General features: G+C 47.9%; 1 protein-coding gene across 1 annotated transcript in view; it reads left to right on the top strand.

Annotated features, from left to right (window-relative positions):
* Nucleotides 1-24,372, top strand: part of Agpat4 (1-acylglycerol-3-phosphate O-acyltransferase 4) — a 96,147-nt gene that overhangs the window by 7,464 nt on the left and 64,311 nt on the right. The window contains exon 2 of the mRNA XM_075950821.1: nt 23,485-23,746. Within this exon, the coding sequence (XP_075806936.1) occupies nt 23,569-23,746 (178 nt within the window). The 5' untranslated portion in view covers nt 23,485-23,568. The remainder of the gene's footprint in view (nt 1-23,484; nt 23,747-24,372) is intronic.

Raw genomic sequence — 24,372 nt, 5'->3', positions numbered from 1 at the left:
CTCATGACATTTCTGGGCTCAAGTCCTTGCACTTGCCTACCACAGGGGGTCCAAGGAGCCAGACATCTCTAGTGCCCTGGAGGAGGGCAAGAGCCCACATAGATCATTCTAGCCCTGTGAGATAAGAAGCTGGCCTCTGAGGGCCCGCAAGGCCTGCCAGTCTGCCCCTGCCCAGCCTGCTGCCTGGGAAAGCTTCCTGAAGACCCCACTCCATCTCATCCGAGCATGCTTGCTCTTCCTGAACAAAGGTAGCTGGGTTTAGCTGTCTGTCGCTGTGATAAGATAACTCTGACAAAAGCAGATTAGAGGAGAAAGAGTTTATGTTAGTTGGTTCACAACTGGTAGTGTAGTCCCGTCGTGGCAAGGGAGTTAGGGGAGCAGGAGCTTGAAGCAAATGATGGCAGTACACGTGCAGTCAGAAGAGGACGATGGACGCACACCCTGCTCGGTCTCCATTCATACAGTCCACTATCCCAGCCAGGAGGAAGAGGACGATGGACGCACACCCTGCTCGGTCTCCATTCATACAGTCCACTATCCCAGCCAGGAGGAAGAGGACGATGGACGCACACCCTGCTTGGCCTCCATTCATACAGTCCACTATCCCAGCCAGGAGGAAGAGGACGATGGACGCACACCCTGCTCGGCCTCCATTCATACAGTCCACTATCCCAGCCAGGAGGAAGAGGACGATGGACGCACACCCTGCTCGGCCTCCATTCATACAGTCCACTATCCCAGCCAGGAAGAAGAGGACGATGGACGCACACCCTGCTCGGCCTCCATTCATACAGTCCACTATCCCAGCCAGGAAGAAGAGGACGATGGACGCACACCCTGCTCGGCCTCCATTCATACAGTCCACTATCCCAGCCAGGAAGAAGAGGACGATGGACGCACACCCTGCTCGGCCTCCATTCATACAGTCCACTATCCCAGCCAGGAAGAAGAGGACGATGGACGCACACCCTGCTCGGCCTCCATTCATACAGTCCACTATCCCAGCCAGGAGGAAGAGGACGATGGACGCACACCCTGCTCGGCCTCCATTCATACAGTCCACTATCCCAGCCAGGAAGAAGAGGACGATGGACGCACACCCTGCTCAGTCTCCATTCATACAGGCCACTATCCTATCCAGAAAAGGCCTTCAAGCATAGCCGGGCAGGTCTTTCCAAATCAGTGCTATCCAGATAGTCCCTCGTGGGCATACTCATGTCCGAGGTCACTCTAGATTCTGGCAGACTGACTGTTGTCATTTACCATCATAGAAATGGAATCTATGTTTCTGGGAGAGGAATGTAGCTGGGAGGTCTAGGGGGCTGCACAGCAGGCAAGCCCGGAGTGCTGTGGCCTGGGGAGAAACACATGGACTGTCCAGTGGGAAGCGAAGACCTCCCCGGATCTGCGGAGGAGGAGAGGACGCAGGTCAGAGAATCCGGGAGCTGGTGGCTGGTTATGTTGAGAGCCTCTCTGACACTGGAGGAAAGGGAAGGTTTCCTATGCTGTCCTTTCCAGCAGTCCCTTGTCACGTGAGGCTCCATTCTGCCACACAGTCACTTCTCGAAGCCACGTCCCTCTGTCAGCAGCCACTAGATGTTGAGCGTTTTGCATAGTGCATGTCCGTCAGCCTATCCCTCCTCTGGCTGTGGAGGTTATAGATTATCTTCTCTGGTTTGATGGAAGCTGAAGTCCCAGGGCTAAGAGTCCTCGAGCACCCCGAGTGGGCTGTGCATGGGATGATAAGATGATTGCACACACAATACACTGCCCAGCCTCACCTTTCTCCGGATTGATGTAGATTTCCTCTTGCTGTGGAGAAGACTTCTTAGATTCAAAATGAAATGGACAGAGACTTTTTTTTTTCATTCTCACACCAGTGACTCAGGGGGAAAGACTGGAAAAAAAAATCACACAGACCAAATTATATAACGAACAGTGTGTGATCCCTTAAAGCCCAGTTTGGCCTCCTGCTGTAGAGGATGAACGCGGTTCACATTTTAGTGAGGTTGGGAGAGAGGACAATGAAAGGTTTCGAGTATGCCCAGTTGTTTCATTCTTTATTCCAGATTTTGCATCATTGAGCCTCCCCGCCCCCTCCCTGTTCCCTCTCTCCTCTTCCATGCCTGAACTGTGGTGTCTGGTCCTTGACAGCTCCCATCTTCTTCATCCCTTTCCTCCCTTCACTACTCTGTCAGGTCAGATCTGCCTGTGTCCTGGGGTGCTGAGGCAGCTTCCAGCTGACTGTTGTTTCCTATGTTTGTTACTCAGTTTCCACCTGCCAATCAACCGTGCCTTATCCTGGTCAACACTAACCGGGACATAGATATTCCATCCTTGAGAACCAAGAATGCCACCTGCTTTTTGATTTGGTCGCTCTCGGAACAGTGTACACACACACACACACACACACACACACACACACACACACACACGCACACAAGTAGGGAGCCTTTTAGGGACCATGAGGAGAGCATGGTGCCGAGGGAAACAGGGTTGGGGTACGTGGTCTGTTTGGGTTTGGCCCAGAACTTAGTGTCTGTCCATGAGACCTTGAACAAGGACCAAGAGCTGCTTCCTGGCACATGCTGCCCCTGGCACAAGGGGCTGGCTCATCTGATGTCCCTGTGAGTGTTGCCTTTGTTTCCTTTGTGGTCAGCAAGGCGTCCAGGGCCAATGCAAACTTTGTAACCAAGGCACCAGCTTTGGGGCCATCTGTGGTGGGCAGACTGAACTCGGTCTAATCTCTGAGGTCTCAGTGGTGCTGAAAGAGCTAAGGGAAAGACTTTGGAATGTGGAAACAACCAGATGTGGCTGTGTTCCCAGTATTCTGGAGGCAGAGGCAGGAGGATCAGAAGTTCAAAGCTATCTCTGAGTGCACACAGCTTTTGAGGCTGAGCTTGGTCTATGTGAAATCCTGATTTGCAAAACCAAAAGCAGTCTGGTGGGATATCTCAGCGGGTAGCTACTTTCTGCCAAGCCCAATGTGACTGAGGGAGAGAACTACCTTCTGTAGGTTTTCCTCCTGACACCCACAGGGGTGCTGGAGCATGCATGCCCCTGCCCCCAAAAATAAATGCTGGGGGAAAAAAGCAACAACAACAAACAAACAAAAGCTAGCAGAAGGCACTTGGTGCTTAGCTACGAGCTCTCCTGCTTGGGGAATATTGCTGGGAAATTTTTGAGGAGAAACCCAAGTTGGATAGTCTCTTGGTAACTCTGGGAAGGAAGGCATGCTTGCTGGACCCCTTCTGTGCTTGTCTCTTTACTCTCTATCTCCAGATGTGAGTCTGACTTCTAGAAGGGTCAGCGGGTGCATGAGACACAATCACCCCAAGACCGTTCTTGCCGTGGCTACTTTGCATTCCTGGTCTCTTTTCTGCCAATGGCACGTTTAGTGGAGGTTTGATCTTTCTCATCTCCTCTCTGGTCACATACCCTTTAGGGTCTTCCTCATTTCTGCTGGAATGAACTCCATTCTGGGTTATTCTAAGACACCCTGTTCTTTCTGGGCTCTGATAATCCTGTCACCATGGACAGAGACTGCTTACGTCATAATAGAAGGCCAAGTTGTTTCTTGACACCAGGATCCCTGCTCTGGGGTTAAGGTCAGCTGGTACCTTCACACTATAGCTCCTCCAGGTACTAGGAGCTCAGGGTTTCATGTAAGAATTTGGAAACAGCCAAGGGTCCACTCATAAGTAAAGAGAAAAGGAAAAAAAACCAGACCAGTTTCACCACAGGATCCCCTCTTGACCTTGAGTGTTTTTAATAGGGTGAAGGTTCCAGTTGTCTAGATGTGTTTCTCTGATCAATACACATTCCCAGACAGAGATAGGGTGATGTTGCTGAGGTTTCCCATGTGAAATACAGCTTCTCCACACTACAGTGTCGGCTGGGTTGTGGGAGGTGGAACATCCTCCTTTTAGACCCAGGTTTGTGCTAAAGCCTCCTCCATCAGGTGGGTGAGCCTACGCTCTATTCTACTATGACCAGACTACTCAGGAGCCACAGCTGGATGTCCCTTGAGAACTGTAGGGGGAAGGGACCAACCACCACCTATTCTGAATATTTCTCCACCATCAGCCCTGGCCAGGCCTGCACAGGACACCGCGTGTACAAGGCTGGAAAACTGTCCTTGCTTAAGGACTCCATCTTTGTGGGAAGGCAGAGGAACAGAGGTGGGAGTTAACATTTCCTCCTTGTCTCTGAGATCCTAGGCTGCCCTTCACGTCACTGACCTTGGAGAAGGTGCTCCTTTCTATGCTCTGCTTGAATTCTGTAGCAAGGATCTCCACAGTGTAGTAGCAATCCTGAAAAGGCCAGCAGAGGGGCCCCGCCTGAGTGGGGAGGGAGATGGCACAGGCTGTGCAGGGTTTTGAAGGGTGAGCGCTCGTGCACAGTCAAGAGTGCTGTGAGGGGAGAGGCACAGGCAGAGGGGGGACGGAGAACACAGTGTCCAGAAGCATGGGAGTGAAGGCCACTTCGGAATTCTGTACGTGGGAAGAACCCCCTGCCTTCACTGCTGCCTGGCGCTGGTCTCTGTCTCCACTTTTCGGCACACACTGTACAGGAGAGAGGCAGTTAGCATCGACTTTGCTACTTGAATTTATTACCATTCTTTCTTAGAGTCTAGCAAACTCTGGGAGGTTCAGTGTCCTGCTCTCCTGCAAGGTGCTTCCAGAAGCATTTTTTTTTCTTTTGAGGAGTGAAGGGCATGCTCTGAGGAGATTCCCCCACCCCATCTACTTATCTGAAGCCCACATTGCATCCCAGCATCCAGCTGCTTTTGTTCAGGTGAGGTGAGGGCTCCTATGTCTCGCTTCATTTCACAGTGGTATGAAAATTAGTCCCAATCTTCATCTCAAATCTTTGCATCAGAGATCCCTCCACAAGGCAAGTCCTAGCGGTCTGTGAGCAGAAGCCAGAGGCAGATGCAATCTAATCGCATGCTCAGTCCTGGGGCAGAGGTCACACACGTGCAGTTGAGCTAGTTTCTGACTTTGAAAAGTCCATTTTCGGATGATGCACATGGACTTTTGAGAGTTCCAGATGTCGTCCTGGTTGGTCAGATTGCAGTAATAATGGGTCAGTTAGGGTCAGGGTGGCTTCATAGACTCCTCAACTAGTCTATCACCGTGTAGGGCCAGCCCTTTGAGTGAAGCTCTACACACCCAGTCCTGGTGGTCCTTGGGAAAGAAGCCCCACCTTCTCATTTGGCCAGGCCCAGAATCCTCACGGCTCATCCTGTGCCAAGTCTAGAGTTTACTTGGTTTCCCTGGTGCCAGCTTGTGGAGGGTGCCCACAGGCCTCCTGGAATTCTGTGTGGCCTTACAAGCTCTTGACCCAGAGGCCGCTGCCTACCTAGGAGGTATTTGAGGTGTGACTGGCTTTAGAGACAAGGGTCCCTGTGTAACTAAGGCTAACCTGGAACCTACTCTGCAGTCATTTTAAGGAACAGAAAGAAACAAGTTAAGTTTCTGCGCCTTGAACCACCATTCTCCATGTGTGAGATTTCGTGGGGAGTTTAGCTTGGGGATAAGTACAATTCTCTGGGCTCACACACTGGGAGAGTCCCATGTAGCGCCTCTATTCCGGTATGTGGCTTAGACTCAAATCTGTCACTATGGACAGCCAGGTCATATGATGTCATCTCAGTATAGGATGACCCTGTGTTGCCAAACCATGAGACACTCAGCTTCACTGCCATCATGGCTGGTAATGCCATGTGCTGTCTGCTTGGAAAGCCTGGCAATCCCGTTTGCAGGAAATTTGTTTTCAGACAGGATAGGATGGTTCGGGGTAAGGAAGGATGAAATTCCTGCCATCATGAGTTGTTTCTGGTGTTCCTACGAAGACAAAGCAATGTTCAAGGAGCAGGAGGACCTAAGATTCTCACCTGGAGCCCTGGTTCTTAGGGCTTAGGAGGTCTTAGGGAGATTGGCAAAGTTCCACAAGCCCAGGGATGAGGAAAATGCCTGTTTTCAAAACCTTGAGAGCAGCTAGACACCAGCACTCAGGAAGCAGAGGCAGGTGGATCTCTGTGAGCTCAAGGCCAGTCTGGTCTTCAGAGCTGTTCCAGGAGAACCGGGGTTGTTATACAGAGAAACCCTGTCTGAAAACAAACAAACAAACAGCTTCAAAACCTCAGGAGTCCGAAGGCCGGAACTATTGTTCAGGTGTGCTGGACCATTCTGGGCCAGCACTGCACATGCTGGAACTAAACCCCACGGAGTTAAGCTTGTCTATGCCACTGGGACTGGTGAGCCATTTGAGAAGATGCCAAAGCAAGGGTGGTGTTTTGTGGCAGCATTTGACAGACTGTGTCACCTCCTAATGTCTCGTATGTATGATGGAGAAGTAGAGCTTGGGAGGCCAGGCACACTGAGAGCCAGGCCAGATGATGGGACATGTTTGTCTTGGGAGGCCAGGCACGTTGAGGGCCAGGCCAGATGATGGGATACGGTTGTCTTGGAAGGCCAGGCATGTTGAGGGCCAGGCCAGATGATGGGACATGTTTGTCTTGGGAGGCCAGGCACGTTGAGAGTGAGGCCAGACAAGGGGACAAAGTTGTCTTGGAAGGCCAGGCACGTTGAGAGTGGGGCCAGGCCAGATGATGGGACATGTTTGTCTTGGGAGGCCAGGCACGTTGAGAGTGAGGCCAGACAAGGGGACAAAGTTGTCTTGGAAGGCCAGGCACACTGAGAGCCAGGCCAGATGATGGGACACGGTTGTCTTGGGAGGCCAGGCACGTTGAGAGTGAGGCCAGACAAGGGGACGAAGTTGTCTTGGGAGGCCAGGCACATTGAGAGTGAGGCCAGACAAGGGGACAAAGTTGTCTTGGTCTGTTTTCTAGTTCCTGTTGTTCCCGTTCTTTCTGTCCGCATTCCTTTTACATCTATGTGAGGAAATTTAAATGAGCTTCTCATAGCCAAAGACTTCTTGGTGTTGACATTTCAATCATTTAAAGTGTTTTCTTCCTGCCTTGCATTGGTTCGTTGATATTTATTACATTTGTTTTATTTTACTCTGCGTGCGTGTGTATGTGTAAGCACACAGTCAGAGGACAATGTAGAAGAAGAGATCCTTCCAACATGAGTGTTCCAGAGCTCAAACTGAGGTTCCAGAGATCAAACTCAGGTTGTCAGCTTAGCCAGTGCCCTTACTCTCTAAGTCAGCGGTTCTCAACCTTCCTAATGCTGCAACCCTTTAATATAACTCCAATGTTTGGTGGCCCCCAGCCATAAGAATGTTTTTGTTACTGCTTCATAGCTGCAATTGTGCTACTGTTATGAATCATAATGTAAATACCTGCATTTTCCTATGGCCCACTTTGAAAGGGTCATTTGACCCAAGGGGGTCACGACTCACATGTTGAGAATCACTGCCCTCATTTTAAAAGTTTTATGACATTATTGAGATAGCTTTTTTTTTTTGGTGCGAAGGTCAATAAAACTGCATAGTTTAATGAGTTTGGTTGATCATGTACTTACTATGTGACCATCACCACAACCTGGCTTAGAACCTTCTGTTGGTTGCTAAATCCTTTGCACCGCATCAGTCGATGCTTCCTTAGTGCCCTGGATCCAAACCATCAGTGACCCAGGTCCTAAACGCAGTTTCACCTTGACTAGCTGTTGCAGGTCCGTGAGCCAACCCTGTCATATTCTGGTTCTGGTATCTTTGGAGTCTACCCTGCCTCACGTGGGATGGCACTGGCTCCCTTTGCCGTGGCGAGCGTCACCGCGGTGGGGTTGCTTCATTCATCACACACCCATTCAGCGGTTGTGCGCATCTGGGATTGGTTCAGTGCTCACCTCATGTTAATTTTCCCATCTTTATCTCTTATTAAAAGTTATATTAGAAGCAATTCCCATTCATCTCGCCACGTCAGCTCCACCTCAGCAGTCTTTGCAGAAGGCAAACATTTCTGTGAGGGACAGCTAGAGAGGCTTCTTCACAAAACCATGGCGGTATTCTCCCCACCGCCTCCACCAAGGGAAGCGTGTGGCAGCTCCTCATCCATAGTCTTCCTTGGCGATCGCTGAGCCACCCTCATGGCCCCAGGGAGCTGGCTCCAGGGACACTGACTGTGAGAAGTCAGCTTCCTCCCCGTCTTTTCCCTCATGTATTTGAGTCATGAAGCTTCATGGGAGTTACAGCCTGGTGAGTCTGGTGCACACAGTCACCCACTGCATCTGTTAGTGAGCACCGCCCTTACCACGGGTGACAGCTAGGTGTGTCTGGCACACCCCTGTCACATCCATTAGTGAGCACTGCTCTTACCACGGGTGACAGCAGAAAATGTAATAGCAGGTTTTCGGAGTAGCCTTACGTGAAGAGAAACAGTCCCGTGTCCTGCTCAAGGTTTTCTTTGAGACTTCGTGCCAAGCCTGGTTTTTCTCAATGGATGTGATCTCTGCTTGGCACACAGGCCTCTGCTTGGCATGCTTTTGATAGACTGTTGACAGAGTCACTGTGACTTCCCACAGCCCTTCCCACCTGCTGGCTGTGCTCAGGGCAGGGTGATGCTGGACCCAACTTTGGTTTTTGCTCCGGATTCACAGATGTGTCAGTGTAGGAAGGTCCCTGGAGCTCCCCCAAGGTGCTCTGACCGCTCTGACATCTGCTAGGGCCCTTTGATGACGTGGCTGAGGACTGATTGCCTTCTCTGTAAGGCTTGGTTCATTTCCTTGTTAAAATAATACTCTACACCATATATACCCACTTTTCCACGTGGACCTAAGCTGCTTGTGCTTATGGCTTGTCTTCTATAGGACCAATGTCGTGTGTGTGCGTGTGTGTGCGTGCATTAGTTAATTATAGGTATGTGCAGGTGTGCATATGTGTGTGTACATTTGTGTGCGTGTGCGTGTGTGTGTGTGTGTGACATCCAGAGGTTGACATCAGCTATTTCCTTGCTTGCTTCTCAACCTTAATTTTTGAGACAGGGTCTCCCAGAGAAGCTGGAACACATTCATGACAACAGGCTGGCTCTCTAGCAAGCTCTGGGGGCCCATCTGCCTTCTTCTCCCCAGTGCTGGGGTTGCATGTACACACCTGTTGTCTCTGCCTCTTCCATGAGTGCTGGAGGTGTGAACTCAGTCCTCATCCTGTGCCGCTCACACCTGTGCCGCTCACACGGAGCCATCTTCCAAAGCATCTTCACGGCCCTGCTTTAACACTACCCTCAGGGGGGCAACAATGGCCTGTGGTGTGTTCTGCCGTTTGCAAAATCTGCTAAATGGTGTGAGATGCAGTCCTTTGTGTTTCTAGAGCCTCTGAGTTGCCAGGATTTACTTTCTTAGAAATAGAGTTCTGAGATGAAGGAACCACCTCCAGAAAGTCCTAGCCTTCAGCACTGAACCTGGGGCTCCAGTCTGCCACTGGGCAATGATCTTTAATTAAATTATGATTAGCATAAGTCTTGGGGCCTCTCTTAAGAGAGGAAGTTCTACGTCCTCTTAGTAAAACCTCAGGATTTGCTAAATCATGCTACTGAGAAGAGACAATGAAAGAGTGCCCAGAGCTTCTAGAAGAATTGTTTTCCCTCCGTGCTCTGCCCTCCGTCATGTTTACTGTGAGCAGAAGAGCAGGAGCACCGTCAAGCACACAGTAGGTGCTCCACAGATGGTAGTTAGAATTGCCCGTGGGTGCAGACATGCATACCTTTAACCGCTTGCCTTGTTCCCGCTGGTTTTCTTATTAGATGTTCTCAGCGGTTTTGTGAGTCAGGCCAGGAGGAACTGTGAAAGAGGAACCAAGGCTCTGAGAGGGTTGGGGATGGACAACAGGGCACCTTTAAATAATTGTAGCCTGAAGGAAGAGGAAAAGCTTTGTCCACAATGTCAACCACTTCATTATGTATTCTTGAAAAGAAAAACAAAAAAACAAAAACAAAACAAAGGTAGGTGTGGAGATGTGGTCTTGTAGTTCAGGACTGAAGCAGGAGGCTCTCCCAGAGTTCAAGGCAAGCCTGGGCTACACAGTGAGCCTCAGGTCATCCTGGGCTGCAAGGCAAAACTCTGAATTATAAAAGAAAGGAAACAAGAAGAAAAGCTTAAGTATACAATGACAAAGCAAAGAGGTAGTGATTCCCATAGCCTAGTGTGCCTGCTACATGGATAGTTGCATTGCTACGTGGACAGTTACATGTTAGGGTTAAAGAAAGAACACTAAAATCGCTTATAAGATTGTAATCATGAGCCGGGCGATGGTGGCGCACGCCTTTAATCCCAGCACTCGGGAGGCAGAGGCAGGCGGATCTCTGTGAGTTCGAGACCAGCTTGGTCTACAGAGCTGATGCCAGGACAGGCTCCAAAGCCACAGAGAAACCCTGTCTCGAAAAACCAAAAAAAAAAAAAAAAAAAGATTGTAATCATGATTAAAAGCAAAGTCTCCCCTGCAATGAGTTAGCTAGCAGGAACAAAGCAAAGCCTTCTGTGATGTACTAAAAACTAGAAGAAAAGATGCCTGAAGAGGTTAGAGTGTCCGTGGTAGATTTCCTAGTGTGTGTGAATTACCATAATAATGGGGATAATTTCAAAGCATTCATGACTCTGACTGATAAATGACTCATGCAGATAGTACAGAATCCTGATTTTACCAAGACCTGTTTGTATTTTAATGGAAAACTCCTTTCTAAAAGGACGAGTCTGTCACCTGTGAGCTCCTCCATCTAATATCTGGGGCTTAGGTAGCTCATTTGCTTTCTTGTGACATTTGAGTCTGCTTGATAGATGGCTTGGTACTTCCGCAGCGTTACCATGAAGAGGCTCTGTGCGCCACCTGTGGGGTGCAGCGGGTTCTGTGGGGTGCAGCGGGTGGGGTGACAATCCTGTAGGTTTGTCTGGCCTTTGGAAGCAGGCGCCATGATGAGGCCTCTGCCCTGTGCTCACTGCAGTAGCAAAGGAGGCAAGGTCCATCTGCTCCTGCTGTTCCTTTCATGTTTTTTGGGAATTCAGAGCCATCAACCCCGGAAATTTAATTACGTTACATCATCTAGAAATTGAGATCCAATCAATGTTTATTGAGGACCAGTGTGTTCTGTGAGAGGGGGAAGGGGTGGTAGTCTCTCTGGACTGATGCATAACTTGTTAATTGTATTACATCATTAGATACAACATCTAGAGAAGGACTCATTAGAATCATAAGTCTAACGTAATACATGTATAAAGCAACCTCCCAAACGCGAAGCAATCAATTTAAAAAAATCTTAAATTACATTTAGTGTGTGTGCGTTACACAGAGGAGCACCATATGGTACATGTAGAGGTCAGAGGACACTTGCAGAAGTGTCTCCCTCCTCCTGCCATGTGGGTCCCTGTAGGCGGGGGCTTCTTGTTTGTTTCCCAGACACCCAGGCCCAAAATAATCACATAGAAGCTGTGTTAATTAAAACACGGCTTGGCCTATTAGCTTATGCATATTTGTAGCTAACTCTTACATCTTAAATTACCCCATCTCTATTAAGCCATGCATCATCATGAGCTACGTGGCGTCTCCCTGACTCTGCCTTCTTTTCTCCTCTATCTCTGCTTGAAATTCCTGCCTTGCTCTATGCTGCCCTGTCATAGGCCCAAGCTTTCTTTATTCATTAACCAATGAAAGCAGCACAGATACAGAAGGACCTCCCACACCAGGTCCCAGGATCAAACTTGGGTTTCTGACTTAGTGGCAAGTTCCTTTACCAACTGTTCCATATTTAAGACCCCAAGTGATGGATTTGATTGTTGTACTGATTTTAAAGTTAGCATACAAAATAATGACTTCTATCAGGATGTTTCATACATCTGTATCAATGAATTTTTCAACTTAATAATGAATGAACTCCAAAGACAGACAACCCAGTGAATGAACAAAATTATCAATGAATGAGCAAGTGAGTGTATGACTTAGGAATCCCATCCTGGGCTCCGCCTAGAACCTGGTACGCCATCACCACTTCGTGAAAAGTCTGTGCGGCTCCTGAACTATGGGACTGAAGACGAGAAAGGGAGTGAAGGCCTTGCTTCAAGCATCGTCATCTCCGTTAATATTAATGAGGCTTTTCGAGGAACGGCGAGTCCGCAGTGACCCCGAAAGCATCCTTCAGACCTGAGTGCTTTGATGTGCTTGCAGCTGCTTTCCTGGGCTGTCGAGAAACAAGGGTACTGTAAGTCAACTTATTTCGGGCACTCACAGCCAGCACTTCTGTCTCCAATAAATGATTCATGTCAGAGAAGCACCTAAGTGCATTCGCGTCCTAGCGCGGCTCTCCAGGTCCATTACGGTTGAGTCTACTTGGGGGAAATGGCCTGGGTTGGTTTGACATCCCGGTATGAATATCAAAGCAAAGATATTTTTCAAAGGTAGTTACATTGATCGCTCACTGATTCCACTGTCCTTACCAAAAAAGGAAGATTGGCAGAGGCAGTCTCTCCAAGAATTCAGGAGTCAAGGGCACCTCACAAATAGGGACAAGGAGAAAGAAGAGCCCAGCTGCCTGTATCTGAGATGCAGACGGGGAAGAAATGCCTGTTTGCCCCAGCCAGCCTTTTGTGGGCGGACCGCCCCTGGGTCAGCCCCATGGCCCCATCACCACACTTTCCTTGGACTCTTGGTCTAGGTGTCTGCCACACCAAGTACAAATGTGTGGCACAAATTCTAATTAGTATTAATAATAAAAACCCAGAGTCAGATATAGGGGTTAATGCTGAAGATCAGAGAAGCAGAGCGACCAGCCACTAGAGAGTTCTTTAACCTCCACCAAAGCTCATACCGAAGTGGTGATCTTGTCTTTAGACTGCATCCTCAGACTGACTGTCTCAGGCTGCATGCTCCTCCTGCCTTATAGACCCCTCTCTGCCCAGCCACCTCACTCCTGTCTCCAACTCTCTAGTGCTGGGGTTAAAGGCCTGTAATACCAAATGCTGAGATCACCTTTGTGTGAGCTCTGATCCTCTTTAGATGGATTCAATCTCGTGCGGCCTTGAACTAACAGATTCCTCTGCATCTGTCTCCCAAGTTCTAGGATTAAAGGTGTGTGCCAACATTGCTTGGCCTCTAGTGGCTTAGCTCTGCACTCTGATCTTCAGGCAAGCTTTATTTATTAAAACACAAAGTATCACTACACAGATGCATGTTCACTTCCATAAACCCAAACACGAGGGTGCAGGGTGTGTGGATAAGTGCCCACATATACATTTTCTGGTCTATGAAACTGAGCTGATAACAGGGTGTGTAGTCTGTCTACAGGTTTCTGCCTATCCTGGACCCGTGGGAGAGTCGGGACATGGGGAGGTCAGTGATTTTTGGAGACAGATGAGGAAGTTGGCAAAGATGCTCAAGATTCAACCTCACATGTTCTGACTGTAGGATCCTCTTCCTTTTGCACTTACTTATCCCACCGTACAGAGCTCCGTTTCTAGGCTGTCAGGTTACCCATGGCAACACAAAGTACATCTCTTCTTAATGACTTTTCTCAAAGCTTGTTGGTTTGTCGAGTGTCTCCTCCCTGTGTGGCTTTGTTATTGGCCTCTGAGCTGTGGTTCCTCTCACTTCAGGTCTGAGAGAATTTATCTCCAACCCAGTAACCTCTACAGGGCTGGAAGCTGTGGATGGGTTCACCATCTCTGTTGGTTTCCAGCCATGGCACGTGGCCACAGATAATATTTTATCCTGTGTGAGATGGAGTCCTAATGGAGCCGTTGGCCCAGACAGGCTGGGTGGTTGGGACCAGAACAGTAGTAGGCAATGTGCCTTCCTACTCCCTTTCAAGGTATGATAGGACTGGTTTGGCTGCCGCTGGAGACTGGAGTTGTCCCCCCATAGTGTCCAGCCTGCCTGTTATCACAGAGCAGCAGGATGTGGCTGTGTTTCACCTTGCTGGAATCTAGTTAAGGATCACAGAGAACCAAAACGATCGTGGTTAATGCCTTTCCCCATAGTCATCAAGAATGGGAGTACTGGTCTAGAGACATGGTTCAGCATTTAAGAGCACTGGCTGCTCTTGCAGAATAACCAGGTTCGATTCCCAGCACCCACATAGCTGTTCACAACTGTTTGTAACTCCAGTTCCAAGGCATCCAACACCTTCTGGCCTCTGGATATCAGGTACATGTAATTCATAGTCATGCATGCAGGCAAAATACCCATACACATACAAAATAAATCAATTTTTTAAAAAGAAAAATGCTAGATGATAAAATAACTTCAAGGTAGTTCCCAACAAAGTTTTGAAAATTTTCCTAAGTTCTAACTTTAGGACAAGATGAAGAAAATTCTGACTAACTCAAACTGATGACCAGAGGCACAGAAGAAAAGTTGGTAAGAAAAAGATCTTCTGAGTTGAAAATCCCGTGGTTGAAATGGTTGAGACCTCGGAGTTTTGAATTTATGTTTTGTTTTTTTGGATTTTAGAAATATTTGTGCATACATCATGAGAGGTGTCAGGTGTTGGGCCCAAGACTAAACATGAAATCCATGCGTATTTCATGTTCTTTACACGCATAAGATCACCTGAAGGTGATCTTAGGTAATAATTTTAATAACTTTGTGCATAAAACTTTGTATTTAGGTTTTCAGAGAAATGCTTATCCTACAATGAAGATACTGGGGGCTGTGGGGAAGCAGAGGTGGAGTAGGAGAGGGAAAGCCGCCTATAGCAGGGGTGAAGGCAGAGGGTAGGGTTTGTGGTTGCACTATCAAGAAGGCTGACGATTGTAGCTCCATTCAAGTAGGTTCGCTGATGGCTGGCTGGATACTGCATGTTCCAGGCCACACAGTTCAGATGGGGCACTCCACTGATGAGTCTCTCTGCAGCTCTGTTGAGGACAATGTGAGAAGGACAGCAGTAGCCACTAGCAAGGCTGCTGGCCCTGGCCAGTGACAGCAGGAGTAGACCAGGAAGTATTTAGTGTAGGGAATAAAATTCTCAGTTTCCAGTACCAAATGACAATACCATTTCCTTCCTGCCTACCTCTCTGGGCCCAGAGGTGAGGTGGCCAGCCATTTCCCCACTTCGATGGCTCCAGTGGAGGGTGTAGCTACCTCTCCTGTTCCGCAGCCTCCATGTGCCCCCATCATAGGCTTATGACCCGTCAACTAAGGCCCCTACTGATGGCAGTTGTCACGATGATGAAGATCACAGCAACATTCAGTTCCAGTTCAGCATTTGCTGTTCCCCTCCCGTGTCCGGAATGTTTCATTTATTGACTGAAACCATCTCATGCAAAGCAGGGGGACACGGAGAGGGTCATCCGTTTAGAAGGCGAATTTTTCTTTTTGCATTATAGGTTTGGGTTTTAGTGTTGTAGGAACTTATTACATTTTTTTCTCCAGTTTTTATTGGACTCAGCAAACTTTAATAATACATAGTCCAGGCTTGGGAGATGGCTCAGTAGGTAGGATGTTTGTTGCTCAAACATAAGGACCTTATGTTTGGTACCCATATCAAAAGGTGGGCATACAGCACATGTCTGTAACCCCGGCTCCAGGAGGGTAGAGAAGGGAGACCCTCAGGGTTTCACTGGCCAGTCAGTCTAGTTAAGCAGGGCTTTCTGGTTCAGTACAAGATCCTATCTGAGAAAATAAGCCGGAGACTTTCTGAGGGACCTCTGGCGTCTGCAGGCACTCACACCGTACACCCGTACACCTGTACACCACATGTTATATTATTTCCACTGAGCATCTTTTAAAATAGCTGTTGGCAACGAGACCAGCCAACCGGATTCTGCAGGCTGTGTGTAAACATGGTGGTCAGCACCTGTGAGGGTCCAGCCCTCAGGCAGGTGGGGAGAGCAGGGTCAGGGTCAAAGACCATGAACATCCTGCTTGGAAGACAGGCACCTCTGGGATGCTCTGGGACTGCCAAAAAACTGCTCAACTCACCACCATCCTATCTCAGACATGGGACCAGTGATGGGAATCTGGAGCAGTCCTGTGAGGCGGAAGAAGCTCATGGTGAAGTTGCCCATCTAGGGCCTCTTGTCTTACAGGGAATGTCACAGTGATTGACACCAGGAGGCCTGGTCCACATCTGGCCCTGCCTCGACCCTCCATTTAACCTTTTCCCTTTAGCTGGGCTATGGATATCTGTTTGTTCATGCGGTCCGAGGATGCTTTTCCCCTCATGACTTCGTGTGACAATGAGAGAATGGGATACATTTGTGGTAGGGGTCTGACCTCACCAGCTTCTGTTTGGAGAACCTAGGATGTTTCAGTCTGAGAGCTCTTGTCTCATACAAGTCCAAGCTTCCGAAGACCCAGCAAATGTTTAACACTATTCCCTTATCTGCCTTGGGGGTTCACAGCTGTAATCCCTGCGTCAGGGAGGTGGAGACATGAAGACTACTTAGTGAGTTCCTGAGCTCAGTGTGAGACCCTTCTCAAGGAAAAAGAAAGCAAAGGTCCTGGGGGCAGTCCAGGTGCTGTCATAGAAAAGTCTGACCCGCCCTCCCATCCTCAGGCCCCCGTACAGGATGGAGATTGATCTCACTGCCTCATCCTCTGAACTCCACCTGAATATTCAGATCCTCCCCTCCCCCCATGTCCCCATCAGAAAAAGAAAGATAATCTTTCTGCCTCTATTTTTCTCCTCTTATCTGTTTTTCTGAGTTTTCATTTCCTTGAATATAAAGCTTTATTCCTGTAAGCATCTCAGAACTATTAAATATAAACAAAGATTTTGTAGGCTGCTGCTCGTTTGTTCCCCGCTGCTTAGACCCGAAATAGAAATAATGGCTTAGACCCGAAATAACCACACAGAAACCATATTATTTAAATCACTGATTGGCCTATTAGTTCTAGCTTCTTATTGGCTATCTCTTACATCTTAATTTAACCCATTTCTATTAATCTGTGTTTTGCCATGTGGCTGTGGCTTACCAGCAAGGTTCCAGCTTATCTGTCTCTGGTGGTGGCAACATGACATCTCCCTAACTCCACCTACTTTCTCCCAGCATTCAGTTTAGCCCCCCCACCCCCAACCCCACCCTCTGGCTCTGTTCTGCCCTATCACAGGCTCCAAAACAGCTTCTTTATTAACCAATGGTATTTACAGCATACAGAGGGGAATCCCACATCACAAAGATGTATATTTTCTGTGTCCTATGTTTTTACCTTCCTGTAGCTAGATCCTGGAGAAGGGTGAAGGCTGTTCATTAGAGGACGGAATGAAGCACAGAATGATTTATGGGCTCCGTGGTTGGCCATTCTTTAATGGACATCATGTACCATACAGAGGATTTGGACAGTGTCCTATTCTATGAAATTTTAAAACAAGCTAATTTTATGTAAGACTCTGCCAAATCATTAGACAATGATGGTATTTTAATTGAAGAATATTTTGGTTCAAGATGGACCTGTGGACAGCTAAATTCAGTCTAGAACACTTTTTCTCTGTGTCGTTTTTTGGGCCTTAGGCCAACACCCGTGCAGAGATTCTAAAACCTGAACCTAGCCTGTTTGTCAAGACTAGCCAGCCCACTTGGGCTTGCAGACTCCTTGCCATCTCTGCGGAGAATGGCTAAACTCCTCCAGCTGACATGCATCTAGTGATCAGAATGCTCTGTACCCCAAAACAACTTCACTCATTCCTGTCAGGATGGCGCCACTCCCCTCCGCACTGCCCCTGGCTGTTCTCTGCCCCACAGGCCACCAATACTGGCCTAGAAACTGAATTTGTCAACTGCCCCTACTTTAGCTGCTTCTGCGATTGCCAGCCGTTGAAGCTGCACTTGCTCTCATTTATCTGGTCCCTCGGGCCTCCTTGAGGACTTTTTCTGCAGGCAGTGTTGTGGAGGGGTTTGGAATGGACCTGGTAACTTAACCTTTGTCCATTCTTCCTGAGGTGGGCACCTGGGGCCAGGCTCCAGGCAGGCTGGCTTGCACAAGCATGACATGCATCTATGTAGAGGTGAGAGTACGCACGTATGTGGGATGTGTGCTATATGTGGACAAGTATGTGCATGCATGTGTGTTTGATGTGTACATTCCTATAGTATGTGAAGGCATGTATATGTGGGATGTGTGCTATATGTGGACAAGTATGTGCATGCATGTGTGTTTGATGTGTACATTCCTATAGTATGTGAAGGCATGTATATGTGGGATGCATTGTGATATCCGCTGTTGACATTCTGGCTGGGCCTTTTGGTGTTCTTGCTCCAGTTATTTCGGAAATGTAATTCTGTGTAACTTTGCACCCTTTGTCATTTCATATCACAGTGAAAATGTATCCTTCCCACTACAAATCTGCTGTAGGACAGTTTACCTTCTACTTGAGATGGATCACCAGGGGCTGGTCTGATCGATCGAGTAGTAGGAAGATGTTTAGGGCCCTGCATGTGCTTAATTGCAAGAGGACAAGGGAGCTTGTGCTCCCATGGAAGCCATGGGTGCCACTGTGCCTCAGTTCCTTCAGAATGGAGCATTATAGTGAAAACAAATGAGCTTTGTTTGAGCTCCAGCTTCCTTGTTCTCTCTGTGCATCTTGTACAGTGCTCTGGAGATGGAGCCTCAAAGGTCCTCAGGTGATGGTACTGCTGGTGCTGGGCTGGCATGGAACTTCCAACAATTCTTTTTTGTTTGTTTGCTTTTTTGTTTGTTTTTTGAGACAGAGTTTCTCTGTGAAGTTCCTGGAACTTTCTCTGGAGACCAGGCTGGTCTTGAACTCATAAAGATTGGCCCATTTTTGCCTCCCAAGTGCTGAGATTACAGGCATGCCCATTATCGCCCAACCAAGTTCACCAATTCTTATAGGTTGATTTGCTTAGAACACAAGAAGAGGTTTGGCCTCTCTAAGCACCTGGCCTAATTGGGTGCTAAGACATGAGAGATAGATAGATAGATAGATAGATAGATAGATAGATAGATAGATGATAAATAGATAGACAGATAGATGATAAATAGATAGCTCTATAATGTGTAATAAATAGACAGATGATAGATAAATGGATAGTAGATATAGATAAATAGATGATAGATATAACATGTGCAATAGAGAGATAGATAGACAGACAGGCAGATGATGGGTGGGTTGTGGGAGGGTGAGTGGATGGAGGACTTTAAAATGAAACTGTTGCCTCCTGATCCTAGTTTGGACTCGGCCTCTCCTGCCTGTGGTTGTCCTCACGCTTTCTTCACAGCTGCAGATCCTGGATGAGGCAGAGGGTGTAGCTCTCCTGTTTGCTTCTGCTCTGTCTCTGTCTAGAGAAGGGGACAGTTCAAACTCTTCTATCTGCTTAAGCATCCGTAACATGTCAAGACTATGAAGGTCATGTGTATGTGTGTGCACTTGTATAGCTCAGTGTCTGTAAACTGCCATGGTGCCCTGTGCACACTGTGGAACTTGGGTTTCCATAGTCCCAACTTCTTCATATTCCAGGATTCCCTTGTTACTAACTGGCGGATGATCCCTCCTTTCTTCTCAGTTAGTAGGCAGCATGCTCTTCCTCCCTCACAGACATGTGGGTGCCTCCCCTCACCCTGCATGTTTGTCAATAGCCACATCAACCTCCGAGAGCTGGGATAGGGATCGGTCAAGCTCTGTTCCCGCAGGACAGGTCTCATTCATTTGGCAGAGAAAAACAAAATCACAGAACTAAGCCATAACTCTCCCACCAGTTAAGGCACTGTTAGTAGATGGTTGTGGTTGATCATAGAGTAGAGGTGAGTTCTATTGCTCTGTGTGTCTGTCTATAGTCTACCACTTATTATGAATCATCTATGTCTTTAACCTATCGTCTATATATCTATCTCCCTATTTACCCTTTATTGCCTATCATTTATCTACTACCTATGAATCTATTATCTATTTTTAAATCTATTTTTGATCAATGACCTATCAATCTATCTACCTATCCTTGACCTATCATCTATAAGTTACTACTTTACTATGAATCTGTTATCTATCTATCTATCTATCTATCTATCTATCTATCTATCTATCTCCATCCATCCATCTTTCATCTATCATCTCTCTCCTTTCAACTGCCTCATGCTGGTTCATACATGGGGAAACTGATGGCTGAAGAGGTTAAGCCACCATCACTGTGTTGATCAATGCATCGTTATTTACAAAGTTATGACGTAGATACAACTTCATTGTTATGGTTGATCTCTGAATCCCGTAGGTTATCGTTTGGATCTTCTGAGAAGTAGTGTACAATTCTGTTTCTTGCCTCGTCTGATCACAGACTGTCTAAGTGGCTTGGCTGGGGGGCTTTTCCACAAAGTCTAAGGACTTCCAAGTGGAAAGAAAAACAGGCAAAGAATCTTACAGTATTTTCTCTCTAGCTGTTTTCATCTCCGCTCTGGTATTTATACCATATTTTCTCAGCCTGATGTGAAACTGGCTAGTTGCCACATTAGAAGAGAAAGTTCTTTTTAATTCAGAATGGCAGGTCCCCCATTTATCTGGGATTAAAATTCATATCTTTTCCACACCAGACATACCCGATACCTCTCTAATGATTTAGTGTTCTCTCTTGCGCTTCTCTCTCTCTCTCTCTCTCTCTCTCTCTCTCTCTCTCTCTCTCTCTCTCTCTCCTTCAGGTGATATCATGACTTATTTTGCTTTTGTTTTTCAATCAAGTTTTGATGCATCTCTATAACCAAATACTAGAACCTGGATGATGTCTCAAGAAAAAAAAATTACCTAATTTTCTGTGCTGGAGGTTCTAGAGCATGCTGCTTGCTTCTCCCTGGCTTTTGGTTGTCTTAGTTAGGATTTCTATTGCTGTGATAAAGCACTGTGACCAGGCATCTAAAGCATCAATCTTTGGTGGTTTATCCAGACCATGGAAGCCAAATTAAGTTCCACAAAGCCAAGAAACATTATCTCCCTTAAAATTTTGATTAAAATGGAGTAGCCATGGTAGATCATAGCTTCAAATCCAAGCTACCCAGGGAAACCCCAAGTCTATACCCATACCCATACCCATACTGAGAGTGTGGAGCCTGTGACGCAGAGGACGGGCCATGTCTGCTAGGCCAAGCTAACTGCTAAGAAATTGGACCTGCTCTCCCCCTACATTTCTTTCCTTCCAGAAAGGTGTGGGAATTGCACAGGACTGCAGGTGTCTCCCTGAAATCCTTATGATGTGGGAAGGTCATATGTCAATCTGTTTATTTCATTGGTTAATAAAGAAACTGCCTTGGCTTATTTGATAGGCCAGCCCTTAGGTGCGTGGAGTAGACAGAACAGAATGCAGGGAAGAAGGGAAGTGAGCCAGAAGCCATGCCTGTCCTCTCCAGGGCAGTCGCCATGAAGCCAGCGGCCAGGTCAGACATGCTGAATGTTTCCCGGTAAGCCACCACGTTGTGGTGCTACACAGATTACTAAATATGGGTTAAAGCAAGATGTGAGAATTAGCCAGTAAGAGGCTGAAACTAATGGGCCAGGCAGTGTTTAAATGAATACAATTTGTGTGTTGTTATTTTGGGTGTAAAGCCAGCCATGTGGGAGCTGGGCAGGAACGCAGCCCGCAGCTCCAACGACATCCTTAGGACGAACCACATTCTTCTTATGCCCTCCTCATTGTCAAGACCATCTTAAAGTCAGTGCAGATGACCCAAGACCGAGCCCCTGCTCTATCTTCCCACGCGAGTGTCCTTTGTGACTGGGAACTTCACTGCAGACTGCCCTGTCTTTTGCTCTTGGGGGACTGTGAGCCGCTGTGCAGTGAAGTATGAGTCAGGAGAGCGCCCTCCTCTCCCATGGGCAGAACAGCCTGGACAGGTGCAGAAGAGGGACTGAAGCCCTAAAGTCAGCTACCAATTGCCATAATCTTATGGAGGTCACCCAGCCTAGGAACTGCCCCTTTCCTTGCTCTGGAAAATGGTTCAGTTGGTAGAGTCCTTGCCTAGGCTTGCCTTAAGCCCTGGGTTTCATCCCCAGAACCACATGGATCTGGTGTATAGCACACACCCGTGATCTCAGCATTCAGGAGGTGGGAGCAAAAGGGTCAGGAGTTCAAGGTCACCATTCTTGGCTACTCAGAGTTTGAGGTCAGCCTGGGGTACATGAGACCCCGTCTGAAAACAAAAGCCTCAACTCATGGGATTCCTAGGCATCTAGGATAAGCTAACATATGTGAGCATCTACAGATCGGTGGTCATGCTAAGCTAACATATGTGAGCATCTACAGATCGGTGGTCATGCTAAGCTAACAGATGTGAACATCTACAGATCGGTCATCTTTTGCATGATAACAAGTTAGCAATTCTAACCTCTGCCAAATGTGAGGAAGTTTTTCCTAAAGCTTGAGGCTTCCTGTAGTAATAGGAGCAGCAGGGCTGCGTCCCCAACACCCCAGCCGCCTGCTCGGCTAGCTTTTGCCCCGAAATAACAACACACAAACTGTATTCATTTAAACACTGCTTGGCCCTTTAGCTTTAGCCCTTACTGGCTAATTCTGATATACCGATCAACCCATCTCTAATAATCTGTGAGCACTGGTCTTACCGGGAAGATTCTAGGTCGGAGCTTCATCGCTGAGCGGGGCATGGCGTCTCTCTGAGGCGTCTGCTCCCGAGAGGAGAGCTGTGGAGTCTGAGCTCACTTCCTCTTCCTCCCAGCGTTCTGTTCTGTTTACTCCTCTCACCTATCTTCTAACCAATGAGGGCCAAGCAGTTTCTTTTTATTTAACCAATGACCTTCCTCCATCAGCTTCCTTGGAAGTCTGCAGTCATCTTGGCTCCTGGGAGAAGCGAGCCTGCCTCTATCCTTTCTTCCAGGGCCCTTTCTGCCGAACTGTGAGGTCATTTTATCCTTTTTGTTCCAGACCTGGAGACTGCTTAATGGCATTACACGTCTGGACTCTCTGTGCTGGCAGAGTTACTTTCTGATTTAACAACTCTTATGGGGTGGGTGCCATATACCTGTACAAATTACATATGTATGTATAGGCATACAGTACACTGAGGATCGGCCTAAGGTACTGGGAGTGAAGATGAACCCCCAATTAGGACAGTAGACAACTTACGGCAGCTTGAGCTGTCCACTGTGAACTAGTCTAAGGCTCTTGAGGGTAGAGACAAGCCCAGCTGTGTCCCCCTAATATTGTCCAGGGTCATCTTGAATTCTGGAAAGTCCAGCCAGCAGGGAGTGGTGAGGTGAGGTCTGTAGGAAAGCAAGCAGAGGAAAATGGGAAAGGGCTGGGCAAGGCTGTGTTGCCTGAGAAGGCCCAAGCAAGGGCCACTCAGTGTGACTCTGGGAATCTATGCCACCATGGCTGCTGTTTGAATAGCAACTTAAATGATCTTGATCTAGTCGTTTCATTTTTCCAGGCCTGGGACTGGCCCCAGAGGCTGCTGGGAGGATTAACGGGAACAAGGTCTTAGCAGGGCCTAGACTGATCAACGGGAAGCAATGCCATAGCGATGCCTACTAGACAGAAATGAGTCAGCTTTTAGCTTCCGGTGTCTGCTCTTCCTGGAAGCGGGTTCTCTAATATAAAGCACACCATGCTGGTGCTAATGTATAACATTTCTGTGTTTCAGCCGCTTTCCTGAGCCCCGGCTCTCTCTCGCTTCTGGAACTATCCCACCATCCACATTTCTCTACTTTGAGAACTCCCCCACGTCATGGACCTCGTCGGGCTGCTGAAGTCCCAGTTTCTGTGCCACCTAGTGTTCTGCTATGTGTTCATCGCCTCGGGGCTCATCGTCAACGCCATCCAGCTGTGCACACTGGTCCTCTGGCCCATCAACAAGCAGCTGTTCCGCAAGATCAACGGCAGACTGTGCTACTGCGTCTCCAGCCGTAAGACCCAATCCGCACCCTTCGCGCTTGCTTCCTCCCCGAGATGGGAGGCGCGGCTTCTGGTTCCTCACAGGCTTTCCCCTAGGCTGGCACGCTAGGCTGGGCTGCTGTGTCTTGCTCTTGGTTGCTTTAGATTTGAAATGCCTATTCTGTCCCCACTCTACAAAAATTGTCCTGCCCGTGAGAAATGCCAATAGCACAAACAAAGCTAAGCAGCCACGAAGGGCGAACTGGGAACGGTAGATATACCTCCTATAGCCGCTTCTCCCGCTCTCCTCCTCAGAAGTGAGTGGTCTGTTTCTGCTTAGTTATCCTGATTAAAATAGTATTAATCTATGGCTGGCGTGCACCCTAGAGCAGTGGGCTCTCTCTGGGTGGCAGCCTTGGTTCGCAGTGCTACGAGTCAAGTATACATGTATCTTTAGAAACTAGATGCCAACGAACCATATTGCTCTCATCCTTGCTTTTGGTTTTTCCTTCTTATTTTGTGATCGTCATAGACATATGTGGCGTTGTAAGAGACAGAACAGTGAAATCCTCAATTCGTTATGGGATGATGTAAGAGAAAAAAAGGGATGAACTTGACTCTACACCCAAGCACCCTGTGCTAGTTCCCATTAACTGCA

The sequence above is a fragment of the Microtus pennsylvanicus genome, chromosome 1 (assembly GCF_037038515.1).
Source record: "Microtus pennsylvanicus isolate mMicPen1 chromosome 1, mMicPen1.hap1, whole genome shotgun sequence".
Lineage (NCBI taxonomy): Eukaryota > Metazoa > Chordata > Mammalia > Rodentia > Cricetidae > Microtus > Microtus pennsylvanicus.
This window is presented reverse-complemented; position numbering and strand designations above follow the sequence as displayed.